Here is a 23,787-nt window from a genome sequence, read left to right as displayed (position 1 = left end):
CTTGGGAATGAAAACACCTAGGGAAGCAAATTGTTTTTTGTCTGAAATGTCTGATGCCTGAAGTCCTCTGCTGGGAGCAGCCAGCACGGGGAGCAATAGGAAGGGTTTTCTTACAGGTGTAAGGTACTCTGCTAAATAAAAACAAGAAACCTGGGGCAGGTTTTTTTATCAGGTTAAAGCATCACTCATTCTTTCTTCATAAAGGTTTGTCCTCAGTGACACTGCTTCTTAATCTACAGTACAGGTAGGCAGAATGAAAGGAAAAAGGACACTTTGAGGAGGTGACAGAATTTCAGATTTCAGATTTTGACTGCAGAAAGCCAAAGAAACTATGGAGAAAATATGTCTCCGTGGGCAGTTTTCATTCAGCCAAAGCAAAGCAGAGGATGGTGATACCTCTCCAGGCTCAGGTACAAGTGACAAGTCTCATGAGGAGATAAAGCACTGCTGACCTTCTTGCCAAGCTGTCAAAGGCAGACACAGTAATTGCAAGTCTTCTGATGAGGAAGAAGAGCTGTGGGCAGACTTGGCTAACCAAGGAAAGGAGGCAGCTGGAGGAGCTGGTCCTTGCAGGAAATCTGCAGAATCTGCAGTCGGGATCACAAGCTTTGATCAAGCAGCCAAGAAACAAGTGAAAATCTACCGCCAAAATCTGGAGGGAGGAGCTGGAGGCAAAATTTTTTGCAACGGTAGGAGGGAATGGAGTTGACTAATAAAGGCACCGAATTACAGAGATAACTTCAGATAGCTTAATTGGATTGAATCAGCTAATAGGACTGCAACAAATCAACCAAATTTGACACTCAACATCCTCTGAAACAAAAGCCAAGGGCAGGTGGAGGAAAAGAGCAGGCAAGGAGAATGCAGCACAAAGGGAGGAGGCAGCAGGATACATCCCCCTTCCTCAGGGCAGAGGCAGTCCATTTGAAAATGAAAAGAAGATAAGAAAAGGTGAAAAGCTTTCCAGAAGGAAGTATTCACTCAAAAAGCTATGTAAATAAGGGGAGGGCAGAAGCAGGATGGGCAAGCTTCAGGCAAAAACTGAGTAAGAATTTATCATGGGGATCCCCAAAGTCGGGTCCCATAAAGGATGTTCATAGTCAGGAGTGAACTCTACAGGGTGAGGAAAGAGAACTAAATCCAAACCAGGACACACATGTGACCTTAGTGACGCCCCTCAGGTCTAACAGCCTGTTCATATTGCAAATTACAGCATGCAGAGAAGTCAAGGGACCCAGATGTTGCCCCCAGGGCAGAGGTGGCAGACCCTGAGCCACAGAGCCTGTGTGCAGCGTGATCCCTGTGCTCCACAGGCACAGAGTGATCTGAGAGACATCTCAGAACCAGCGGGAAAGTTCCTCTGTCTTCACTGTCCACGTGACGCAGATATCACCAAGGACATGAGAACCAGTGCTATGTGAGTGTAGGAGAGAGGGGATGCAAGAGGGCACTGCGCTGCAGCGACAGAGAAAGGATTTTGCAACTTATTTCCACCTCCAGGTAAAATGTAAGGAGCCTCTTAGAAAGGAGAGGGCGGGTTTTGAATCAGGAGAATTTAGGACTTATATACCACATACCTTTTATCTCCCAAAGAAATTTCTTTGGTTAAAGCCACAGCTGGAGTTTTTTGTCTCTTTCTCAGGAGGATGTGACTGGGTTTGCCTGTGAGGGTGATGGCTGATTAGGAGCTGTGGGAGAGGAAACACTCCAGCATGGACTAAGCTCACCTGGGCACTGGGGGCTCAGGAAGTAGTGCTCTGAGGCATGAAGGATGGCTCCTTGAGCAGTGCATCCCCAGGACTGGCTGAATAAGAGCAGCCTGCAGGGAGGACCAGGCTGTGAGGAGATGCCATGGGATGGCATTGTCCTCCAGGCATGGGCATTTTCTGAAGAACAGCTAAACAAAGTGATTGCTATTTACAGAGTAACAAGCTGGCTGCTCAGAAACATTTCAAAAACTGGCCTTTCTAAAACCACCTAGCAGTGTGGTTTCTGAGATGCTATTTTCAGCATGCTGTTAAAACAAAACTCTATCCATAGCTGAACTGACTGACTTCTTGTCAGGATGACTACCTTTAGCAGTGGTTGAACCAATCCTAACTCAAGGTTTCAAAAGCAAGAGCACTATTTACTGGTTGATTTGTATTATCTGTAGGAGGAAAGTGGGAAAACTGGATAGCTCTGGAAGTGACCTCTTGTGCTGATCCTTCTTTGCCTTGCATGTGTCAGGGCTCAGTACTCACACTCAGAGTGGATTGGGGGAATCACAAACATCCAATTCACACCATGTAGTTTAAAAAAAAAAAAAAAAAAGTTTGAACAGGAGTTAAATCCCTCCTGGCTGGACCAACTACTTCATGGTGAACAAAAGAGTTTGAGGTCCCAGGTAATTTCCTCTGTGCCATCTTATACCAGCCACAGTCCCAGACAGACCCCAGACTGCAGGTCTGGTCAGTGAGATGTTCCCTCTACTTCTAGACCCTCAAGCTGTTCCAGAATAGAGATCTGACAATTCAGCCAAACAAAAAAAGGCAAGGAGGGACACAGCTGTCACCCTCTGGAGCAAGGGTGTAGGTGCCCATCCAAAAGATGTGTGTGAGGTGGCAATGTCCAGGTCTTTCTCACTTGTGTGAGTGTTCAAATGCATTACAATGTTCAAATTCACTTACACACTTGGGCCAAACTTACCCTCTTATAAAACACATCCTGTGGTAAATTAGAATAAGCAGCCATTCATAGAAGGTTGGCAAAACAGGAGGAGTTTTGTTTGTGCCATTCTTTAAGGCAGCAGCAGCCCTTAAAAGCCTCTTTTATAAGCTGTGGTAAATGAGCTCCCAGCATGCTCCTTACACTGAGTCACAGCATGTAGATCCTGACTGAGGCACTGGAAACAACATCTTTAGGGTGTCCTGGGAGGCCTGGGGCCAGATACCAATGGCTTAACTCTGAAGTCCACTTCAAATCAATGTCACCTATTTATCTATCCCTAGACAGAGTAGGATGTCAGGATGTGAACCTGGTGCAGGCAGAGTGTGCTAGACTCAGCTTCTTGGGGTCTGAGTGAAACAGGTCGGTGCCACAGGCCCCTTTCCTTCAAACCCTCTGCACAGGTGTCCTTGTCTAGCAACAGACCCTTGAGCTCTGGTAAACACTGTGTGGGTTTGCAGTGTCTGGGCTGTGACAGTCCCCTCCATGCCCACAGTCCCAGACTCCCAGTGCTCCTTGCCTTCAGGCTGGGACACTCCTCTGCTGGCTCCTACATCCATCCCACCTTCTGGGGGACAGCAGGACCCAGTGATGCCTGCACAACTGTTTGCTTCCAAGTATTTTGGGGTGTCTGCATGCTGGCCAGCTTCTGGTCTGCAACAGCACCCCTTCCTTCTAGGTTCATGTAACCTACCATCATTGCTGCTTCCTGCTCCACTGTTCTTAATGCTTTAAATGCACAGAGGAAGACTCAGACTCCTCTCCAACAGGTACTTATGGTCATGTCTCAGGCAAGTCATTCTCTAAATGACCCAGCACCATTTAGAGGCAGCAGTTATGACAGCAGTTATTAATCTTCCATGCACCAGGTCTGTAATGGCTGGTAGACCACCTGCCTGTGTGAAATTCACATACAGTCCTTGCAAAAATACTGATAGTAGCTGGCTGTAGCATCTTAACTACATTCCTCAGAGAAATTTAGGCTAAGGAATTAGTCTGATATGGTGGGGTGACAGCTGCTTTAGACTTGAAAACATCCAAAAACCTCTTGAAGAAGCATGACATGTTCCCTTCAGTGCTAGTTCTCTGCGGGCACTAAGGGCTTATAAAACTCACTTGCTCTATGTGTAGTCCTGGGATTTCCCTCTCCTTAAATAGGAAATGAGAGTAACTAATATCTTGGAAGTAGTGAAAAACCTGTTGCTGGAAAACTCGTGCTTCTCTCCGGTAGGATCAATAATGCCCCTAACACCAGTCACAGGAAATTAGGAATAGTACTCAGCATTAACCAGTTGCACAGTACACGTAACATAAAATGATCTTACAACAAAGGACCATCCAAATGTTCATCAAGAGACAGCCTCCATTCCACACAGCTGTCTCAAAAGAGACACAAGGCCACACATGGTGTATGAAGCAGAGTGGAGCCTTCTGTCCTGGGAAAATAAACTGGAAGGCAGAAGGAAGCAGTATCTGTATGTGTAGACTGGTTCTAGTCAGAGCCAGCCAAGCATACTCCAGTTACTCTCTGTTCAGGAATAGGAGACTGCTCTGACTGGAAAAAAAGCACCTGATCTAGATTGTATCAGATGAACCTTAGAAAGAAGGCCACAAAAAACTTGTCAGCTTTATCGTGTCTCATACTGTTCACCAACACAGGATGCCCAGGGTGTGATAGAAAATAAATCAAACTGGTAACTAGTACCTGATCATTTCTTCTGGATTGTGCAGCTTGTAGGTTCAAGAGCAGCTTACTCTGTATGGACCCATGTTATTACAACTGTTGTACAGTTGTACAAATTCTGCGTACTAAACAAGGCTAGATTCTGACATAAATCAACATTTCAGAACAAAGTTTTTCACTAGATATAGAAACAGAATCTTCTCCCAAAACTGAAACAAGAGAGGAACTATGGGTTTTGATTTGACCAAAGCATACAGTGATGGTTTTGATCCTATTCTGCTTGCAAGATGGCAAACATTGACTCAGTGGGATATTTGTGCCTGTGCATCTGATTCTTTGGGACAAGCAACTTAAACTGAGATTACAGAATGAGATTAACTCCTTGACAATGCAAAGAAAATATGTTTTAAAACATCTGTTCTCATCTGGAACTTTTACAAACCCTTGATGAATTATTTCCAAAGCCCTGCCAACTGTACTGCAACAGTGATGGCAGGAGCTTTTAGTGAATGGGAGAGGTTTCGTTTCTGTATTAAAGCAGAAGCTCTTCTCCAAATGTCTCCATATTTCAAGAAACAAGGTATTTAGGATGGCTCATGCTACAATATGCACTTGGCTTTACGTTGCAATCCCAGGTTTCTTCATGTAGTTATCTTTAGAGGTTTTATATATTCAGATTAGAGTTCTCAAAAGTTGGGTCAAATTCTTTCAAGCTAGTCTGTAATTGCCACAGCTGAAGAATTAAATTAGGCCTGTTCCATAGCATCTTTATCAGGTGCAAGGAAGAAGGAAGGAGTTTCAATCACTCACTTTCGCACCAAGGGTCCATTCTGTGTATGAAACATGCTTGGATTTTGATATAAATGTGAACACACAGGAATTGTGTCCTGATATTGGACTTGACATTTTCCTGGCTTCACATTCATTGGTTTTTTTTAACATTACCTTTTTTTTTTTTTTTTTTTTTTACATTACAGCAGATCTGCTGTTGAACAGGCATTGTGCATTTAGCCAGAGATTCACTCTCCTGTCTCATCGAAACTTTTTTCTCCTGCTTTGATGTGTTTTGTTTATTACCTTGCTACTTGTGCTAAGAACACAATCCCCTTGGAGAAATCTTGTTTCACTGCATATTCCACACCCTGTATATCTGTGCTAACTCCAGAGATGGGCAAAGCACAATGTAAAGGTGTTCAGAGTGCTTTGGCCCCTTTCAGCTGTTTGGCCTCTGCATTTCAAGCATTTTTAGTTGTGCACACTTCTGTTTGTCTCCAGCTTAATGCTTTCATGAAGAAAGCCCTGTATTCACTTGATTTGCAGCTTCTTCACAAGAAAAGTCCTGTTTCATAACAGCCTTTCTGTAACTTGGGTGCTGGTTATACCACAAAACAATGTTTTAATAAATGTTATTTACATTTTTCAGGGTAGCTAGAGGGGTTTTGGTTTTAATTAGCTGAGTAAGAGAGTCATGAGTTATTCTACAGACACAAAAAGAGCTGCTACCATCATCTCCTTACCCATGGCTCCTGTGCCAACATAGGAAAAAACAGCACAGGCCCTTGCAGGCAAGTATTTTTTTGAAAAAGGGGGAAGCAAAAATTGATTAAGATGTTACAGTGTGTATTGTGCTTGGAGTCCTCAGCAGTTTTTCCTTACCTGATTAATTGTCTAAACCAGAGGTAGAAGGTCACTTCAACATTTGGGAAAAGCAAAGGGAGTGCAAGCCCTCCTGTCATCCTCCCCCAAGCAGTGCTTTGCTGGGGGGAAGTCAGAGAGAGGCAAACACTGCCTGCTGAGACTCCCTCCTCCCCTCTCTTGCTTCTACTTCCTTCTCCTTCCCTTCCTAACCCTTATGCTGAGCACAAAATTCTCTCAGAATTCTCCTGCTTATGAAACCTGTAAGGAGCAAGGGACAGAGGGGCACCCCAGGAAGCTCTGTGAGGAGGACCTTGCTCAGTAGCTCAGCTTATATTTCCAGGAACATGGCTAGCTTGGATGATGACCCAGACAAGGCATGAAGCTGGCAGTGCTTGGGAAAATGCACTGGTAGCCCTGCATCAATTTTTGCATTAAAACTTCCCAACACTTTGGATGCTCACAGGAGCTGGTCCCATTGGAAACAGATTTAACTTACAATGTCAGTGGAAAACTTACTTTGGTTACAAGCCAAGTGCAAGTGAAAGATGGATGTGTGCATCCTGCTGAAAAATGCTTCTGATAACGAGAGCCTGGAGTGGCTGTGCAGGGGACAGAAGGGACATGCCTGTACTGCTGTCCTCTGATGCCAGTTCCTGCTCTCCTGTGGGGAATGAGGGCTCAGATTTGCCCCCCACTTGCTGAGGGGGCAAATCCAGAATGTCCTGCACTTCCTCATAAGGCAAACCATACTGCTCACAGCTCTACCCAGAGCCAACACCGGCAGCCTTCACAGCCAGTACCCTGCTTGTCACACCCTGTGTCCTGCCACTTCTCTCTCCCAGGCTATCTTAACTGAAGAGATTAACACAAGGCTGTACAATATCTTCCCTAGCACAAGCCTGGCCCTTCAGAGAGATAACTATTTGTACTGAAAATGCTGAGATCATCCAGAAGCCAACTCTTACATGGAAGACTGGGACTGTCCTAATAAACATTGTGTGTTGAAAGCAGCAGCAACAACAGTTACTTTATTATTTTCCCAAAAGAGGGTCGCTTCTCTTCTGTGCACAAACTAATAGGTTTTGCAGACTACATTGTTCATGAATGCCTGTCTAAACTCATTAGTTTTAGGAACTTTCACTGACTTCAGCAAGCCATGGTGGATCAACTTGTATTTGCACTTCCCAGGACACACATTTGAATTGAAGATCAGATAGTTCATTCCTCACTTTTTTTAGCATTGTGCCAGTTAAACACAAATGACTAAGCCCAGAGCAGCTATCCTATTTCTCACTGAACACAGCTACCCACACTACCCGTCTAGCACAATTTCCTGCTGATATCTGAAATTCTCTTCTAACAAAGTCCATGCCAAGGATGAATGAAATAGCTTCTCTGGTTTGCAAGCTTTTCCTAGTTCTCCTGTGTTCCTGTTTCCATGAATGGAAATTTTTTCCACAGCTTTAGGAACATGAAAGCTGGGCAGAGCCATAGGGTGCTGTTTCCACTTACATTCCCTGAATGCAGCTTTTCTTTAAATAATTTTATGGGTTGGGAGAGAATATCCTGTGCACCACACCCACTTCTAGGCAGCTTCACACTACTTATACAGTTAGGAGCCACAAGCCATCTGCAAGAAGGTCAGATCTCAGGCAAGCCAGTGGCCACATCAGTTCCGAGCTGGAGGGTTCATATTGCACAGTCCAACTTAGAGCACATTCTATTTATCTCATGGGGTAATAACGGTTCAAAAGCTGCAGATGAACTTAGGTGAGAGCACTGAGCAGAAGAAACAGCCTAAGGAGACTTCATGGAAGAGTTTGCACTGTCTCAAATACAGAAGCACAGATCTGACTTCCCAGATCATTTGAAATTGAATCCACACCTTTAAAAAAAACCCACAACCAAACAACAGCACCACAAAGATGGTTCTCACAAACATGTTCTGACCATATCTGATTACTATTGGAAATCTCTTGCTAGGATGTCGTGGTTTGAAAGCAAAACGAGTGAGAGGCTCCAGGTCAGAAATACAATTTAATAAGAAGAAAGGTAAAAAGGTGAAAATAAAATAAAATAAATGCCATAACACAAAGGACCACTGACAGAGTCAGAATACAACCTGAGCAGGATGGTGAAAGCAGTCCAGATGAGGTGGTCTTCCTGAAGCAGTGATCCTGTAGAAAGGTCTGGTAGCTCTGGCCCTGTGGGAATCCAGTAGGTAAGGGCTGCTTGTACTGTCCCAAATCCCAGATTATATCCAGGTGAGAATGCTTGGCTCCTCCCCCTGGGCGGAGCATCTCACAATGGGATGATGAGTTGTGAAGTGGGTCCTTGATGGCCCATTAAACAGAGATAACTCCTGGAGGGAGTTACCTGCGAGTCATGGGCAAGGCATTGATGGGCCATTAGCAGAAGACAGCCCAAAGGTGGGGGGCAGGCGGGGGGCTGGGAAGAACATTGCCCCACTTGGTTTAACAGTTCATGAAGATGGTGATAGAATAAATACTTTGTGTACATCCTACACTACAACCCAGGACATAACACTTGACAGGTCTTCCACCATACATTTTCTGGTATGTGTGTGGTGCATCTGGTATGATCTATTTGTGCTTGTGAAAGAAATGAAATTCAGAAAACTGAAACCTTTAAGTGTATTAATGTTTATTGTGTAAAAAGCCCGGCACTGCGGCCCCCCCCACCCCCAACAACGGAGCGAGAGGGACCAGCAGAGCAGCCGGCGCTGCCGCCGGCAGCGCTGCTGCCGCCGGAGCGGGAGAAAGAGGGGCTGGCCGCCCCCCCCAAGCCCAGCACGGGAAATCCCGGACCCCCGCAGCCGCCGCCGCCGGAACGGGAGAAAGAGGGGCCGGTCGCTCCCCCCCAAGCTCGGCACAGAAAATTCCAGCTGCCATGCCACCCGCCCAGCTCAAGCCCAGTCGCAGAGAAGCCCCCAAAGCCCGCACGTGGCTCAGCCTACCCGCGGCCAGCCACTGCTGCTGAATGGCGTGTCCCCAAACGCGCCCGGGCCGCCGCCCCGCTCCAAGAAGAGAGAACCCACGCCAGCCACATCTAGCAGCCCTAGTGCTGCCCAGTCCCTCCGAAACGCCATATTGGAAAAGCCCACAGCCTCTGCCGCCCAGGCCGACCCCGCATGCAAATAAAGGACCTCGAAATGCATCTCAGGATTCCGTTTAACACCAAAAACCCCTTATAAAATAAAACCAAGTAAAATTGAAATGCACAGAAACCAATGCTAGGCCGTGTGGACCCTGGAGTATCGAAGGAGCTGATTTCTCCGGTTTTTCTTACTAGCTGTAAGTTAAAAAGACCAAACCAGAGATGAGACCCCCGGAGAAAACAAAAGAAACTCAGAACCCTGGGGTTACTCCCAGCAAGGGCGGGTTCTCCAGCTCTGCTCAACTCTCTGCAACAGAGCTGATAAAGACTCTCCTCCTCCACGGCGCGCACGGGCAGCCAAAAACCCCTCGAGCAAATATTGTAAGAGCTGATTAATAAAGGCATTTTAAGGAGATTAATATTATCTCCGCCCATTTTATTCATAACACTTGCAATGAGCAGAGACAGGCTATGGGGCAGAGAGAGGACAAGATTAATGAGATGTCTGTACTTCCTAGAAGAGCTATGGAGTCAGGATGAAAAGCCATGGCAAGGTACTTTTGCAAAATATCTGTTTCCTCTTCTTCCCTTTTTGTAGGGAATCACTTCCATCCTCACACAACAGCCAAGCAAGGATTTTTATGTATTTCTACAGAGCTTAATCACATTGCACATAGTAACCATAATTCCTATATTGTAGCTAAGAGGAACTGTTCTTCTGTCTGGACAATTACAAAACTCTCCAACCACACACAGCTTGACAGACTTGCAAGCCCAGAACACCACAAATCAACAGGTTTCACCAATGATTTTAAGCTGGATTTAACCACAGATGAGACCTCAGGGCACTTCTGTCACAGCAGCACTCAGTCACACACCAGTGGGTGCTGGAGGGGCAGTTGCTGATCCCAAGGCTGAACAATCTTCCTTGGTGAGGCAGAACTGGCTGCAGCAAAGCCCCCCCACTCTGTATATCAGCTGCCTACCTGCAAGATGGGACATGACAAAAGCAAATTGCTTAAAGCTCTTGGGGGAAGTCAAGGAGACTTAGAAATTTGAAGCCACTTTTTCTGGTCTCTATTGCATGCCTCTGTAAGAAAAATAAGGAATTTGTCTTCATATCTAAATAATCAATATATTGTAAAAAATAACTGTCTGAGTCTATCACCTTTAGATTTTACTCTTGTAAACTGTTTATTTTTCTGATGTGTAAATGTATCACAATATATCACTTGGGTGCCTTTGAAGAAATGGACTCTGTATGGGAGGACAGTGCTGGTGGGAATATTCATAAAGGCTAATGCTTGCTTAGTGTCCTAGGGTAAACTGCCTCTGTTGGACTTCTTTAGGCATAATTAAAAGCAGCCAAGTGGGCTTTCTCCTTGCAAAGGCTACTGAAGGAACCCATATCTTCCCACTGGCTGCAGAGGCAGGGTAAGGGAAATGGCTTTCCTAGGCTAACACCAGCCTTTGTGGAAACCTCTTGGTGAAAGCAGGACAATCCAAGAATTGCAAAGCACCAAGCACAACATCTGGCTGCTATTGAGTTTAATTCCATTTTTGTTTAGGCATGTATAAACTGGCCATGGGAGCAGGGGAAAATCTGCCATGGAATGTCCTGTGTGAAGATGGGGACATCTCTTACAGATTATTCTATTACACAGAGACTGGTGTGAACGCCTGAGTCTCTCCTATGCAAACCACATATTTTACATTTATGAACCCCACTGAATCCATTACTGAATGGTAACAAGGTAGTAATTAGATCACCTTGCAGTCATCTAATGCAGTGATCTTTTACTCCTTTTCAGCATGAAAAATATGCTGTGGGTAAGGATCAGGGGGTTGGCTGTGTTTCCTCCTGGGGCCTTTCCCTCCCTTCCCTCAGGACAAAGGTGGGCTTGGCTCAAGGTGAAGATAATTTAACTGGTCACATTCTGACAGAGGAAGTTCATTCGAGGGATCTGAGATGCCCTGTGAGGTCTGCAAGGAATGCAGATGGGCCCTGTGAAACATCAAGCCTTCCTGCAGAAGCACAGGTCCCCACTGACAAATCAGCACTGCAGTGGCTTTGGCAGAGAGCTTACCATAACCAGCCACCAGATAGCAGACCCGTACAGGAATTTTCCCATTCCCTTCACACCCTGTGCTGAGCTCAAAACAGCTTATGGTACACAGCTGATGGAATAGCAGGAGAGAAATTAGAAATGTCAGCAATGAAATGCTCCCTGACTGCAGAGACAGGAGCTTCAGCCTCTGAGCTGAAGGGGTGACAGCCAGGGAAGCAGTTTCACTCACCATTTCACTGAACACAATTTTTTTAATTGAATGAACTTACTTGAAATGCTGGAAAAGAACAAACTAGATTGATGAGCTATTTCAACTCCTACCCATGCCAGTTTTCTCAGACAATTTTCTTCTATTCCTCCTTTGCAGAAAACACTGCAGTGCTCCCAGACCGCATAAACGACAGCACAGTGGAAAGGAAATTATTTGCACTTGCTCACCTGGACTAGCTTAGTTCTGCCCTACTCCAAGTACGTCAGTATACTGCCTTTAAGATGTCAGACCTCATTATCTCTAATTTACACACATATAGTAAGGAAGTGTAAAGGTACGGCCACTCCGCCCACTGACATTTAACAATAAGCAGCTCTATGTATTTTATTCACATCTATAATGTTGATACGCACCAGTATCATCACAAAATGTACTTCAGGATTCCCACATATATGGTCCCAAGCTCTGAGACTTCCAGCCCTCTCCTGAGATTCTCTGCCTCTTCAAAATAGAGAGTTAAAATTAATGAACTGACATGCTACACCTCACACAAGCCATGCACACGCATACAGGGCTCTGCATTTCAAACTGTTAAAGTTTCCAAAAATTCTCATATTTTTGTCAATTCCAGCATATCTGAAGCTGGGAGGGACATGGAGGAAATTTCTGAAAATCCAGACCATCTTAGAAAAGAGGGCATTTCACTAGCTTTCCATTTTATTCTTTGCACCTTTTTTTCTTGCAGGCATCCATCTCTCTCTTGTCCATCGACCTTCCTTCTTCCACAACATGCTACCTGACAGACTGGAGAGCATGAGCTTCATTCCAGCACTTTAACCCTGAGTTCAACTATCAGAGCAACTCATGTCAGGAGACGAAAGAGACCCTTTGCTACAAGTTCATCTCACCCTCCTTCTCCCCACTCCTCCAGATACTAAGGGCAAAGCAATCCCAGTTCCTAGTGAATGCCACCCTGGAAAGAGCTCAGCTTCACTTGTGATCCCATTTCTTCCCTGTAATCAGCCATGTTTCCCACCCAAGCCTTGGAATAAAAGCTGCTCAAAGCTCAGCACAGTCTCTGCCTCCCCTTTGTGTCAGGGGAGGCAGAAGGGCTGGTTTTGGGAACAGCCCCTCACACCCACTTCTCCCCACCTTTGCTCCAGCAACTTCCCAGTACCAGAGTCACCACCAGCTGGATCATTCTGTTCTGATCATCATGTTCAGTTTGTTCCCTCCAGGCTCAGATCAGCTCCTCAGCTTGAGACCTGAATCTCTTGGTTCTCTGCAAGGACAAAGTGACAGCAACCATTATTCTCACTGTTTTATTTGTAAAGGACATATCATGAAAAGCTGTATTTCAATGTACTTCAAAACCTGAAAAAAACATGTCAGTTTGTGGTGTGTATGTTAAAGTGCTTGATATAACAATACTTTTACTAATGTTGTCTTGAAAATAATCCAGTTCTTATTCCGTTAGTAATAATGTAAAGACAAAATATACATAATGGAGACATTTAGGGAAATTTTTAAGCTATACAGGGCACATTTGTACATTTCAAGTGTAACACACAATATTTCCCCTCACAATGCACACCTTCATTTGATTGAAAGAAGGAATTTTCTCAATTATGCTGCTGTGCAACTACCCTAAAACCACATTTTTGAACAATGATAGCTAATTGCACAAACCAACTTGGAATAAAATGAGTAGATTTTTCACTAAACAGTACAATTTCATTTATTTCAGAGAATTATAAATACACATTTTGTACATAGTGAGGCATTTGATTCTCTGACTCCCTCAAGTTACCATGCTGGCTGTTAGTACAACTGGACTATGCAAACTCAGACATCTGCAGACAGGCATTGAATAGGAATTCTTTTGTTTTTTTAAAACGTAGATACCAGAGAGCTTTGGTCTTTTCCAAGATTCCCTTTCTCAACCAAAGAAGGTGCTTAACACTGAAGTAAAAACTGTGTTAGCTTAGAAGAATCCTGATGGGTTTCTCACCATTCTAGTGGGTAGTATGATTTCTATAAACCTTACAGAAAAAAACTCACAGTTTCCAATCAACAAAGGTAGTCCACTAAAAAAAAAAAAACATACACGGTAGAATAAAAATTCACTATGAAGAACCATTCTCTCAAAGTTGTCAAATAACAAGTCTAGGAATCTGAGGCACTCAGCTGTGCCTCTTTCAATATATATTAGGGTTGTTTATTGCCTACAAGGAAATAATAATATATAAAATTTTTAATTGTATTATTATTATTAATATGATGTGAAACCTGACAAAACCAAACAAGTAAACATTTGCTGAAAAAGCTGAGGTGAAGTTGTGTTAAGTGCTAAAGGTTTCTTAATGTAGTCTGAAATGGGGAAAGGCCCTAATTTGAATCTTATAAAGTCCCAGGTTTTGACTTCTTTTAACTTAAGAAAGACTTCATGTAATTATTTCCTTTTTTCTCTGTGTGTGGTTTATTCATTTAAATGAATGACCTTTAGAGGTCACATTTCTCCTTTATCCTGCTTGCATTTAACCCTCGTCATGTCAGATGAATGTTAGGACTGCTCCAGTCATACATAGCCTTTGGAGAAGTCTGCAGCAGTGTACTTTGGGAAGCATCCAGCCCACAAATGCAGATGATGCTGTGAAGAAATCCAAGGACTAAAGAGGCTGTTATTTCAGTAAAATGAAAGTCACTTAGACTGGGCTGAATGTGAAAAAAATCCTGTATAGCAGTCATTAGACATGAAAGGCCCGAGTTGTAATAGAAATCAAAACATCCTAAGCAGTCATTACCAAATAATGCTGCCACGTGGTTTCTAGTGCTAAATGTACAATTCATAGATAGAATTAAGTACAGGGACACATTTTCAATTGCTGCTGAATGGTTGTCATACATCATCTGCTGACTTTAAGCAGACATGCCTGGCCACATAGAAAATCCTAACACCCCAAATTTCACATTTCTGGAAATGTAAGAGAGATGTCACACAGCTGTGGGCTCTGGCTACTAACTCAAGACACCATTCATAGCCTATACATTAGTTATTCACATCCACAGCAATGACATGGCAGTGCTACCTATAATATTTGGGATGAGTTCAGTCAGTTTAAGGAAGCATGAGCTCAGGAGCAAAGAATGGTTATTGAAAGCTGGAACCCTCATTAAAGTGGAAGGCTCCTTGACACTGTTATTATTTCTTTCTTAGAAACAAAAAGACTTCTATAACATAAAATTCTCCAATGACACAAAGTAACACAAAGAGTTTTCTTCTGGTTGGCAGTCTGAGGTGAAACTTGGACACTGAAGTGAGTGCTGTTCTAAGAATTGGACAGCAGAAGGACCACAGTAAAGTACAGAAGCTTGACAAAAGGCAGGAGAGAAAACAAACCTTTATTTTCACCCTCTTTCCTTCTTACTTCTCATTCCTCTTTCCACCATGTGCACACTATGCCAAGACCTGCCACTGTCCACCATTGTCAAGCCCTTCCTAATGCCACTTGAGAGCAGAGTGCAAGGCAACACACTTACAGTTCCAGTCAGGGGCCATCCCAAGCCTCAGCTGACAGTGAGACATCCAAAGAATCCAGTGACCAAATGCCCAAGATTGTAGGGAATAAACAAGTGAAAACAAAAACCTATATTTAAACTAACTTCCAAAAATTAAAACCAGGTGAATCTAACTGTGTCCTCAGACTCTTCCAACTCCCATCCACAAGAATGGAAAATATACTCCGTGTTTGCTGCATGGTATTCACAAGGTGATTTTGATACAATCTCTTGTTCAATTTGTATCATACAGTTGCTCCCAGTTCCTCATCAAGAGCTGTATCTCTATATATGCACTGTATTAGTAGCATGTTAACTGGAAAGAATGTTGGAGAGAAGCCTCAAAATACCAACATGAGATTATTTTCCCCTCCTTCTGCTTAATTCCTTTTATTTTGTAGCTGGCTAATAATAATAATAAAATTTAGAAAAATTTAAAAAAAAAGTAAGTTATCCAAGATCCTGTACTGCCCTAGGAACACTCATTCTGCAGGATAAAGGAAGACTCATAACCTATCAGCATTTCAAAGCCAGCTGATACAGTTCAGTAGCACAGCAACAGCAGTGTTTTGTGGCTCTACAGCAATGATTCTTCTCAAGTACAGCAAGAATTTGGTATAAACCAAATTCCTCATTGTGGGAAAAAAAATAATGGTCATCCACAACACAAACTGGCTGAGGGTGAGGGTGAATCATGAGAACATCTAGACAGGGAAGAGACACACTGAGTGAGTCAAGCAAGCCACCATTCCCCATCTCAGGCTGCAGTAGCAAGGCTTCAACAGGTATCTCATCCTCTCAGGCTCTGAGGCTGACAGCAGTCCTTCTCTCCAGTGTTTAAGCATTCCAACACTTGTTTCCCCTTTTGGAGATCAACAGGAGTGACACAAAAGACCTTACAGAAAAAAAAAATTACGACTCACTACTTCCATGCATGGGAAGGCAAGTCTCCAAACAAACAAACTAAGAGAGACCATGTACAGTAGGGTAAAGCAGCATATGCTTACAGCATTTCCAAGAGTGACACAATCACAATGGCTACATAAGAATATTTGCTCTATTAATTTGCAGTACCTGAAAAAAGCCTGCTGAGTTTGTGCTGTATTTACACGTTGATTGGCTTCTTCCTCACAAGCAAGTAGCGGCATCCCTTCCCTCCATGGTCCTTCCCTCCCTCACCCAAGTCCTTCCCCTGGGTTTAAACTACTCATAGTCAGAACAAGAACATTCAGTCTAAGAAAAAGTTCTTAGAGTAATATAATTTCTTAAAGAAGATAGCATATTTACACACATCTAACACATGAAAATACTCTAATTTTTGTACTAAATTTCTGTTTCAAATAAACTACAATACTGCATCTTAGCTTTTTGCAGCTTTAGAGGGCAGTCCTCATTGGGCACAAACTGGGCTTCCCAATCCTGCTTCCACCAGCACCTTTGCCTTACAGTGGTGCACTGCCATGGCATTCAAGTCCTGACAGGTCTCCAATTGTGGTTTGCTTGTTTGGGAAACGAGTAATGAAGTTCTCAGCAAAGCCATGCTAAACATCCACTCCTTTAATGAGCGATCCTTCTAGGATGATGTTGAAATCTTGCAACATCTGTAGGACTCGGATAAGGTAGTCGACAGTCATGCGGTCCCGGAGGAGAGCATTCTCCTCATACATCCTTGTGATGGGTGGGCACTCGGCCAGCAGTGGGATCCACTGAGATAGCAGGTGGTCCCTGAAAAGGGCAGGACAGGAATTGGTTTAGCCTTAAGTACTGCAGAGCTCACACTGCAATTCTCCTCCAAGAGCACAACCCTCAACATGCACCTTTTGGTGAGCAGTGAGTGTTGTTTGCATGTACAAGTTTGCTGTATAATCGCAACCCTTGATTTGGTTAGTAAAATGCTACCTACTGTAGAAATGAAAATTGAAAGGTGTTAGCAGAATTTGATATTCTTAAGAATTCAGGAACAGGGAAAGTAAAACTCGAGGAAAATCTGACAGACTGTCTGCCAACTGGTGTTCCAAGTATCCAGACAGATAAGACAAAGATGGTACTTATTTCTAGACATACCAATGTACCCTCCAAAATACAAGTAAGTCCCACCCTCCTGCCCTCCCCAAGTGCAAGACACAAAATGCGCTACTAGGAAAGAAAGGTTAATCTAGAACAGTTTTGTCAAAATTATAACAGGCATCCCATTTTTACAAGCAATTGAACAAGGATTTAGAAATTTGCCAGCTCCTGAAAAGGAACTCTGCATTCCTGAAGTCAGTACTTTATCAAAAATAGCATTGCAAGACAGGTTTTATACACATGACTGTCAAGCTAACAGTTATAAAAAAGCTCAAAACATTTTTAGCAGTTTAGACACTAGCCATGTATTATTAGTGCTTCTTTGCTCCAATTTTTGACATAGTACTAAAGCTGTCTAAAATAGACACTGGATAATAGATAGGTGTGAGATGTCCTAAAATGGAAAACTAAAGGTAATAACAATGGTGGAAAAACATTCTTCTAGTCTAATGCCAGAGGACACATATGGTGAGGAGCAGTTTGATACCTTGTCCCGAGGCAAACCAGGATTTGGAATTTGCCATCCTTTCCAATGTTCCTTGGAGCTGTATTGATGGCATTGACATAATGACAGAAGCTTTTGCATGAAGATCTCTGAAGCAAAAGGGTCTCCTCATGGTCTCCAATCTGATCACTGGTTTCAAAGTAAGCAACAGCTTTCTCTGTGGTAGGGAGAACATCAGAACCCAGTGAGAAGAAGCACTTCCTTTTGACACAGAATCACAAAAGGGAATCCTTAAAAATCCAATCTGATGAGAGCTATTCCACAGTTTATCTATGAATTCCTGACTCTGAAGACCATAGGTAGGTGGTCACCTCCACCTTTGCCACAGCATAGCACTGGTCAGTCTGGCTGATGTCTAACACAGGTAACACCAAGGAGCAGCATCGGAGTATCCCTCAATGTTTTCACTGTAAGTGATACAATCAGCATTGATTTTTCCTTTTTTTTTTGAGTAAGCACTTACACTCAGGCTGAGCATCTCTGCCTGCAAGCCTGTTCTAAGGGAAAAAGTACATCTTAAATTACCCTGACATAGGGCTATAGATAAGGATCAAGATCAGTACAATGATTAGGAGAGTTTGAGGAATCCAAACCTTTCACTCCCTGCCCTTTCCCAGCTCTCCCCCTAACAGAGATTACTCTTCTACCCCAACCTCCAGCCTACCTTCTTTCTCTCAGAAAAGCAGCTGTTTGAACTAGGAACTCTTAAATTTTTGCACAGACTCACACTCTTCTCTTACACAGAGTTTATTATTTCTCATCTGCCATCTTGTTTCTCATTGACTTTAAGCAACCTGGAGCAGGTGTCTGGCAGGAAAAATGGCACCCTAGCTGATGAGAATGCAAGGTCTGTGTGTGAGGCATCATTTTGCCCTAAACCTTCTCCTCTAAGTCATATACCAGCTTACCTATGAAATCCCAGATGAAGACATTCTTGTGAAAAATGCGAGCCGATTTGAATCCATGGTGGAAGACCTGCTCCAGTGCTGCAACCAGACCATTTTCTCCACACAACAGAATGGTAAGGCTCCCTCTCTGTGGAAAAGAGAGAGTAGGTAAGTACAACTCACCTTGTCTGGATGCCAGAAACTCCAGATCTAAAGGTAGTACATCTACTGGTTCTTCAGCACCATATCAGTGCCCGTGTTTATAAAAATTTGCAGGCAAGTAATGAAAAGGAGGAATTACCTCTTTCTCTGGCTTGTGGAAGTGTTTTACAATATTGTTCACGGCTTCTCCGATTCCCTCTTGGATCTGTCCCGTATTAGGCTCTGTGAAATGGAGAGCAGACTAGCTGAAGGTTAATCTTTTCTTGCTTGACATTTCAGCACTCATGTCTTCGAATTTTACAGGAGCTGGACAGAATGTACAAACAGGATCTACAGTGTCCTATCTCTGTGCTTTAGCAGGGAATGCCTTGTGTGACCCTCACAGTCCCGTGTCCCTAATAAAAGCTAACTTTAGGGATGTGAGGTTGATGTGCCCTAGGATCCCTGCAGAGATAAGCTCTGCCAGAAGGTAGTTCACAGCAGCCACATCAAGCTCTGAGCTGCCCTCAGAGAGGCCTGTCTTCCCACAGACTGCAAAGGGAGCTGGGAGGCTGAGCAGCATCAGCTCCTGCAAATTCTGCTGCCTCCTCCTCCCTCATCACATATCTCCGTGCTCCAAAGAAAGTATTATTTCTCAACAGTCAAACGAGGACATTGAAAGAGGCAATGTGTACGTCACAGAGAAAACACCAACCAGGGAAGGAAGGAAAAGCTCCTCAGCTTGCAGCTGCTGCTCTGCACCAAGCCTTGCCTCAGGATGAATCCTCCTGTTCACAGAAGCTTTTTTTTTCCCCAGCAGTTGGCAGCTGATCCCTTCTCTATGACCCTGGGGAGGAAGTCAAGGACTTACTAGTGTTCCTCCCTGTGAGGGAAGTGATGCTCAGCCGCCGGGTCACAGTGGGAGATTTCTGCTGGGGCGGGGTGCGGCACTGCTTTCCCTGCTCCTCATCAGATGTGGAGGACACCAGCTCTCCGATGAGGATTCGCTCCAGACTGCCATCATCAACGCCTTTTCCCAGCCACCGCCCACAGGGAAACCTGCAGCATGCCCAGCACAAGCACAGCTCAGCCACACACACAGAACAGCTTGATCTCAAAGCTGGGGCACAGCTGGCACCCAACAAATACTGCTAACAGGCAGAGAATGCTTTGCTCCCAGAAAATTCTCACAAAGCAGAACTCTGCAGGAGCAGACCCTGTACCACAACTGATCATCCTTAGAGACAAGGAAATATGCAAAGCTTGGGTCACACACATGTTTTATGGTCCACATGTTGTTTTCTGATGAGTTATTCTGCACTTGCAGCCAGACCTGATATGTAGCCTTTAAGAGTGTTGTGATGATTAACAACCAAATCCCCATAGAATTTCCACCCAGCTGAGGTGGTGGTATCTCCTCATAGTCCAACCTCACTTCACATTTTACTGCTGTACCATTGGACCCTATACACAGTCCTAATGAAATCCATGCATATCCCCAGTCATTTTATCCCATGTCCTCCTACTTTCCCCTATACACTGTGGCCAACTCAGAGATTTGGAGCTCACCTCTCTGAATTGCAGTTTTCCAAGTTCACATTTAAAAAAAACATTTGAGTCTGCTTATCCATGTTTTGTAAAACCAGTGATGAATTAGGAGACCATTTTGACACAGAGGTATGTACTCAATATAAGATTAAGAAATCATCAAAACCTTTTATTTTCTTAATATTTCCCCCAGAGCATCATTTCAGCTCTTGGGGTTTAAAGAGTTAATTTGTCCACAATTTTACTACACTACTTTCAATCAAGAGATCTAATTATTAGACACAAGCATATGAATCATTTCAAAAGTATCCATACTGTATGTCCTGTCTCAAAAAGATGAAAAGAAAATCCTGCACTCAAATCTCATTTAATATTCATCAGATTATCTGACTTCAACTAGGGCTTCTGAAATGAGAGAAACAGGGGTGGGGGAGACCAACCCAACCCTAACAGGAACCTAAATCAGCCCCAGTCAGAGTCAAGGGGAAGGTGAACACCTTCTTGCTTTCTCTAAATTTAACAAGAATTTCAGACAACGAAAATTACAACTTGTTGCTTACTTGTACGTGTGTCCTGTTATTTCATTCCTGACCATCACACAATCAACCAGCCACTTGGCCAGTAGCCCTGAGTTGTCATGACCAATCTGAACGGTCGTCAGCTTCCCCAAGTTCTGGCACTGAAATGAGTAACAGTTTTTGCTTTATTTAAAAAACTAACAGACAACACACACCCCCCCCACATGCACACATATGGTCTCAAATGTAGGCTTTTACTCAGTTTTCTAGCTTTCTTTAATTTATAGAACAAGTATTTTCAACCAAACACACAGAGCATTTTCAAAAGTGGCATAATTATTTTAAGATAGGAGAAAAGAAATAAAACTGTTTAAAGCCTGAGGAGAGATTACATTCTTTGTTGGGAGCACTCACTCTGAATATTTCTGAGAAGTATTAATTACACATTTCTGAATAAGGTGATAAAAAGGTGTACTTTTGCAGAATAAATAGTTCTTCAATACAAACAGCTTTTCAAAAATCCATTTGGAGTATTCTGACCTTCAGCTGACTCACTCCACACTATGCAGCAGTCTCCAGCTCCTTTATTATTTTCAAAGATTGATTTGCTTATTGTTGGGCCAAACAAAAATCACTAACATGAGACTCAGCCTCACAAAGACACTGAAGGAAAACAAGGCACTGTGAATTCCAGTGCAAGATGTAATTGTAGGTGGAGCTTGCAACAACATCTGTTAAGGTCACCTAAACATTTCCCTTGAAAGACCTTGGTTTTACCTGCTCCTGAGGCTGCCAAACAAGCAGCTTGGGCTGACATTTTCTGGAAGTGGATAGCTACCCAAGTCGATATTTTAAGAAAGTTTCAGCCAAAGGAATCATCCAGAACAGCATCAATATTATCTTTAGAAATATCTAAATATGTCATTTTGTCTGTTAGAAGCCTGGAGATCTTTTCTACAAAACAGTAATATCTGAATGAGATGTGGGCATTTATCTCAAAAATATCCTCTTTTTTGTCAAAATTGACCTATATTTGGCAAGAGGCTTTTTTTGCTATTGTTGTTAAAGATCAGTCTGCATATGCTCAGTGGATGCAACCTCAATTCCAGCAGCAGATTTTCCTGCAAAATCACTTCTTAATGGATATGGTACAGCCTGCAGTTAGAGGAGCTTGATGGGGCTTTCCCTGCAATTCCCACTGCCAGCTGCTTTGGCATGGCACCGAGCCAACCTGTAATTTCTGGGTTGGAAAGCAGAGGGGAAAGCAAAGAGAAAACCCCAGCAAGCCTAGGGGAGAGAGCCCTGTGCGGATGGCAACTCCCAGTGTGCCATGGACAGCAGATGAGGCTGGGATGTTGAAAAGCAATGCTAGACAAGGGACTGAGAAGAAATTTGGGACTAGCCAGAGTTGGAAAGGGACCTGGGTGGTGGCTAGTGGAAAGACAGTGAAATAAAAGAAACTTGGAAGGGAGATGAAGAGCTGGAAATGAGCACCAAAAGGGAAAATTAGGCAAGGAGGTGTGGAAGGGAATGAGATGTGGAAATAGATAGGCAAGGGGAGGAACTCTGGACAGGGACAGCAGCAAGGCCTGTGGTTAAAAGTGGTGTGTGCTCACAGGAAACCTTCATCTCACACAAGAGGGGCAGGCTATTTTCCTGTACATATTTGAACCTATGGTGACAATGAAAATCAGGACAGAATCTGAGATGCCGTGCTCTTAAAAACCTCTTAACAAATTAATATTTATTTGGAAGCATGTTTCAAATTGAAAGGAAAACGTGAAGACCTCATACTCACCTCAAACGTCATTTCTAGGTGGTTTTTAGGAATCTGCATGACACCACTATCTCCCAGTTCTCCTGACACACATATCCACAGGTTTGATGTGGTTATTGCATTGCTTAATTTTTTGATGGGAATTATCACTGACCTGTAAGGAATCGCTGAGAACAGGCAGAGAGGAAAGTACGTTAGTCTTGATCTATTTTTTTTTTCTCTTACAGTAAATGCGATTTCTTCGGCAAACCACGCCTTTCCCTTGAAGGCAAGCTCTCATTGCTTGTCTCAGAAGCAAAGCAGGAGCCCTCTCCCGCTGCCGGCGGGGGTGCAGGGCAGCGGAGCCACACGGTGGAGCTGCAGCCCCGCGGCACAGCCGGGACAGCGCACGGGCAGCTCCGGAGCCGGGACCGACCCGCTCGCGGGAGGTCACCGGGGAAAGGAGTGTCACAGCCATCGAACAGTCTGCTTTGGAAGCGACCTTCAGAAGCCATCTAGTCCAACTCCATGCAATGAGCATGGCCATCTTCAACCAGACCAGACTGCTCACAGCCCCATCCAACCTGACCTTGAACACTCCCAGGGATGGGGCATCCAGGGATGGAGCATCACAACTTCTCTGGGCAACCTGTGCCAAGGTCTCATTACCCAAAATGTAAAAAACTTCTTCCTTATATCTAACATAAACTGACCCTCTTTTAGTTTAAAACCATCACTCCTATTTCTACCACAACAGGTAAACGATAAAATGTTCCCATCTTTCGTATAGGCCTCCTTCAAGTACTGAAAGGCTGCAACAGGAAATGCTGGCATGGCTGCTTGCACCACAGCCAGACTCTCAGGTCTGGTGTATCTCTGTGGACATCCCCCTCCTTACTCTTATTCCCGTTCTTATTCTCTTACTCTTCTGCTTTTAAATCTGTACCACTCATACATGCTTAAGACAAGGACTGCCACCCACCCCAATTTGGATTTGACTCTGACACTGCACCTCTAGCACTGCAAGACTCACTCTCCCCTTATGTTTCACAAGCTGTCTTTTTGACTGGGGAAGCTAAGCCAGCCCCTTTTACTTTTCTGTGCCAGCCAGTCATACTGCACTCAAAAAAAAATACCTTCAAATCCCAAGCACCTGTCCTACAAGAGAAAGCTGTTAAGCTGGATGCCAACAGAAATAAGGTAATCAAGGATGAATAAATCTTTGTGCTGCACTAGTTCTGAGGGGATTTTTTGCTTTAAGAGGAGAAAAAGTAGAATGAGTGCCTGATAGCCATGTAAAACTTGCTTCACTTCACTCTGAACAGGCAAGAAAATTAAAACTAATGGCTGCCCAGGTGAATCCAAATAATTAAGTCATCTAA

At 43.7% G+C, this 23,787-nt stretch overlaps 2 protein-coding genes across 3 annotated transcripts in view; both read right to left on the bottom strand.

Annotated features, from left to right (window-relative positions):
• The window catches only part of SINHCAF (SIN3-HDAC complex associated factor), a 34,289-nt gene extending 21,550 nt beyond the window's left edge, over positions 1 to 12,739 (bottom strand). Inside the window, exon 1 of the mRNA XM_083858667.1 lies at positions 12,578 to 12,739. Coding sequence (XP_083714793.1) covers positions 12,578 to 12,626 — 49 coding nt within the window. The 5' untranslated portion in view covers positions 12,627 to 12,739. The remainder of the gene's footprint in view (positions 1 to 12,577) is intronic.
• The window catches only part of DENND5B (DENN domain containing 5B), a gene marked incomplete at its 5' end in the record, with an annotated part of 112,210 nt that continues 101,155 nt past the window's right edge, over positions 12,733 to 23,787 (bottom strand). For both annotated transcript variants that reach the window (XM_083858661.1, XM_083858662.1), the window contains 7 exons: positions 12,733 to 16,708; positions 17,538 to 17,712; positions 18,464 to 18,590; positions 18,744 to 18,826; positions 19,455 to 19,642; positions 20,692 to 20,810; positions 22,448 to 22,593. In XM_083858661.1, the coding sequence (XP_083714787.1) occupies positions 16,525 to 16,708; positions 17,538 to 17,712; positions 18,464 to 18,590; positions 18,744 to 18,826; positions 19,455 to 19,642; positions 20,692 to 20,810; positions 22,448 to 22,593 (1,022 nt within the window). In that variant the 3' untranslated portion in view covers positions 12,733 to 16,524. The remainder of the gene's footprint in view (positions 16,709 to 17,537; positions 17,713 to 18,463; positions 18,591 to 18,743; positions 18,827 to 19,454; positions 19,643 to 20,691; positions 20,811 to 22,447; positions 22,594 to 23,787) is intronic.

The sequence above is a fragment of the Zosterops lateralis genome, assembly GCF_965231275.1.
Source record: "Zosterops lateralis genome assembly, chromosome: 4".
In the NCBI taxonomy this organism is placed as follows: domain Eukaryota; kingdom Metazoa; phylum Chordata; class Aves; order Passeriformes; family Zosteropidae; genus Zosterops; species Zosterops lateralis.
The sequence above is the reverse complement of the archived record's forward strand: the minus strand, read 5'-3'. Positions and strand labels throughout refer to the sequence as shown.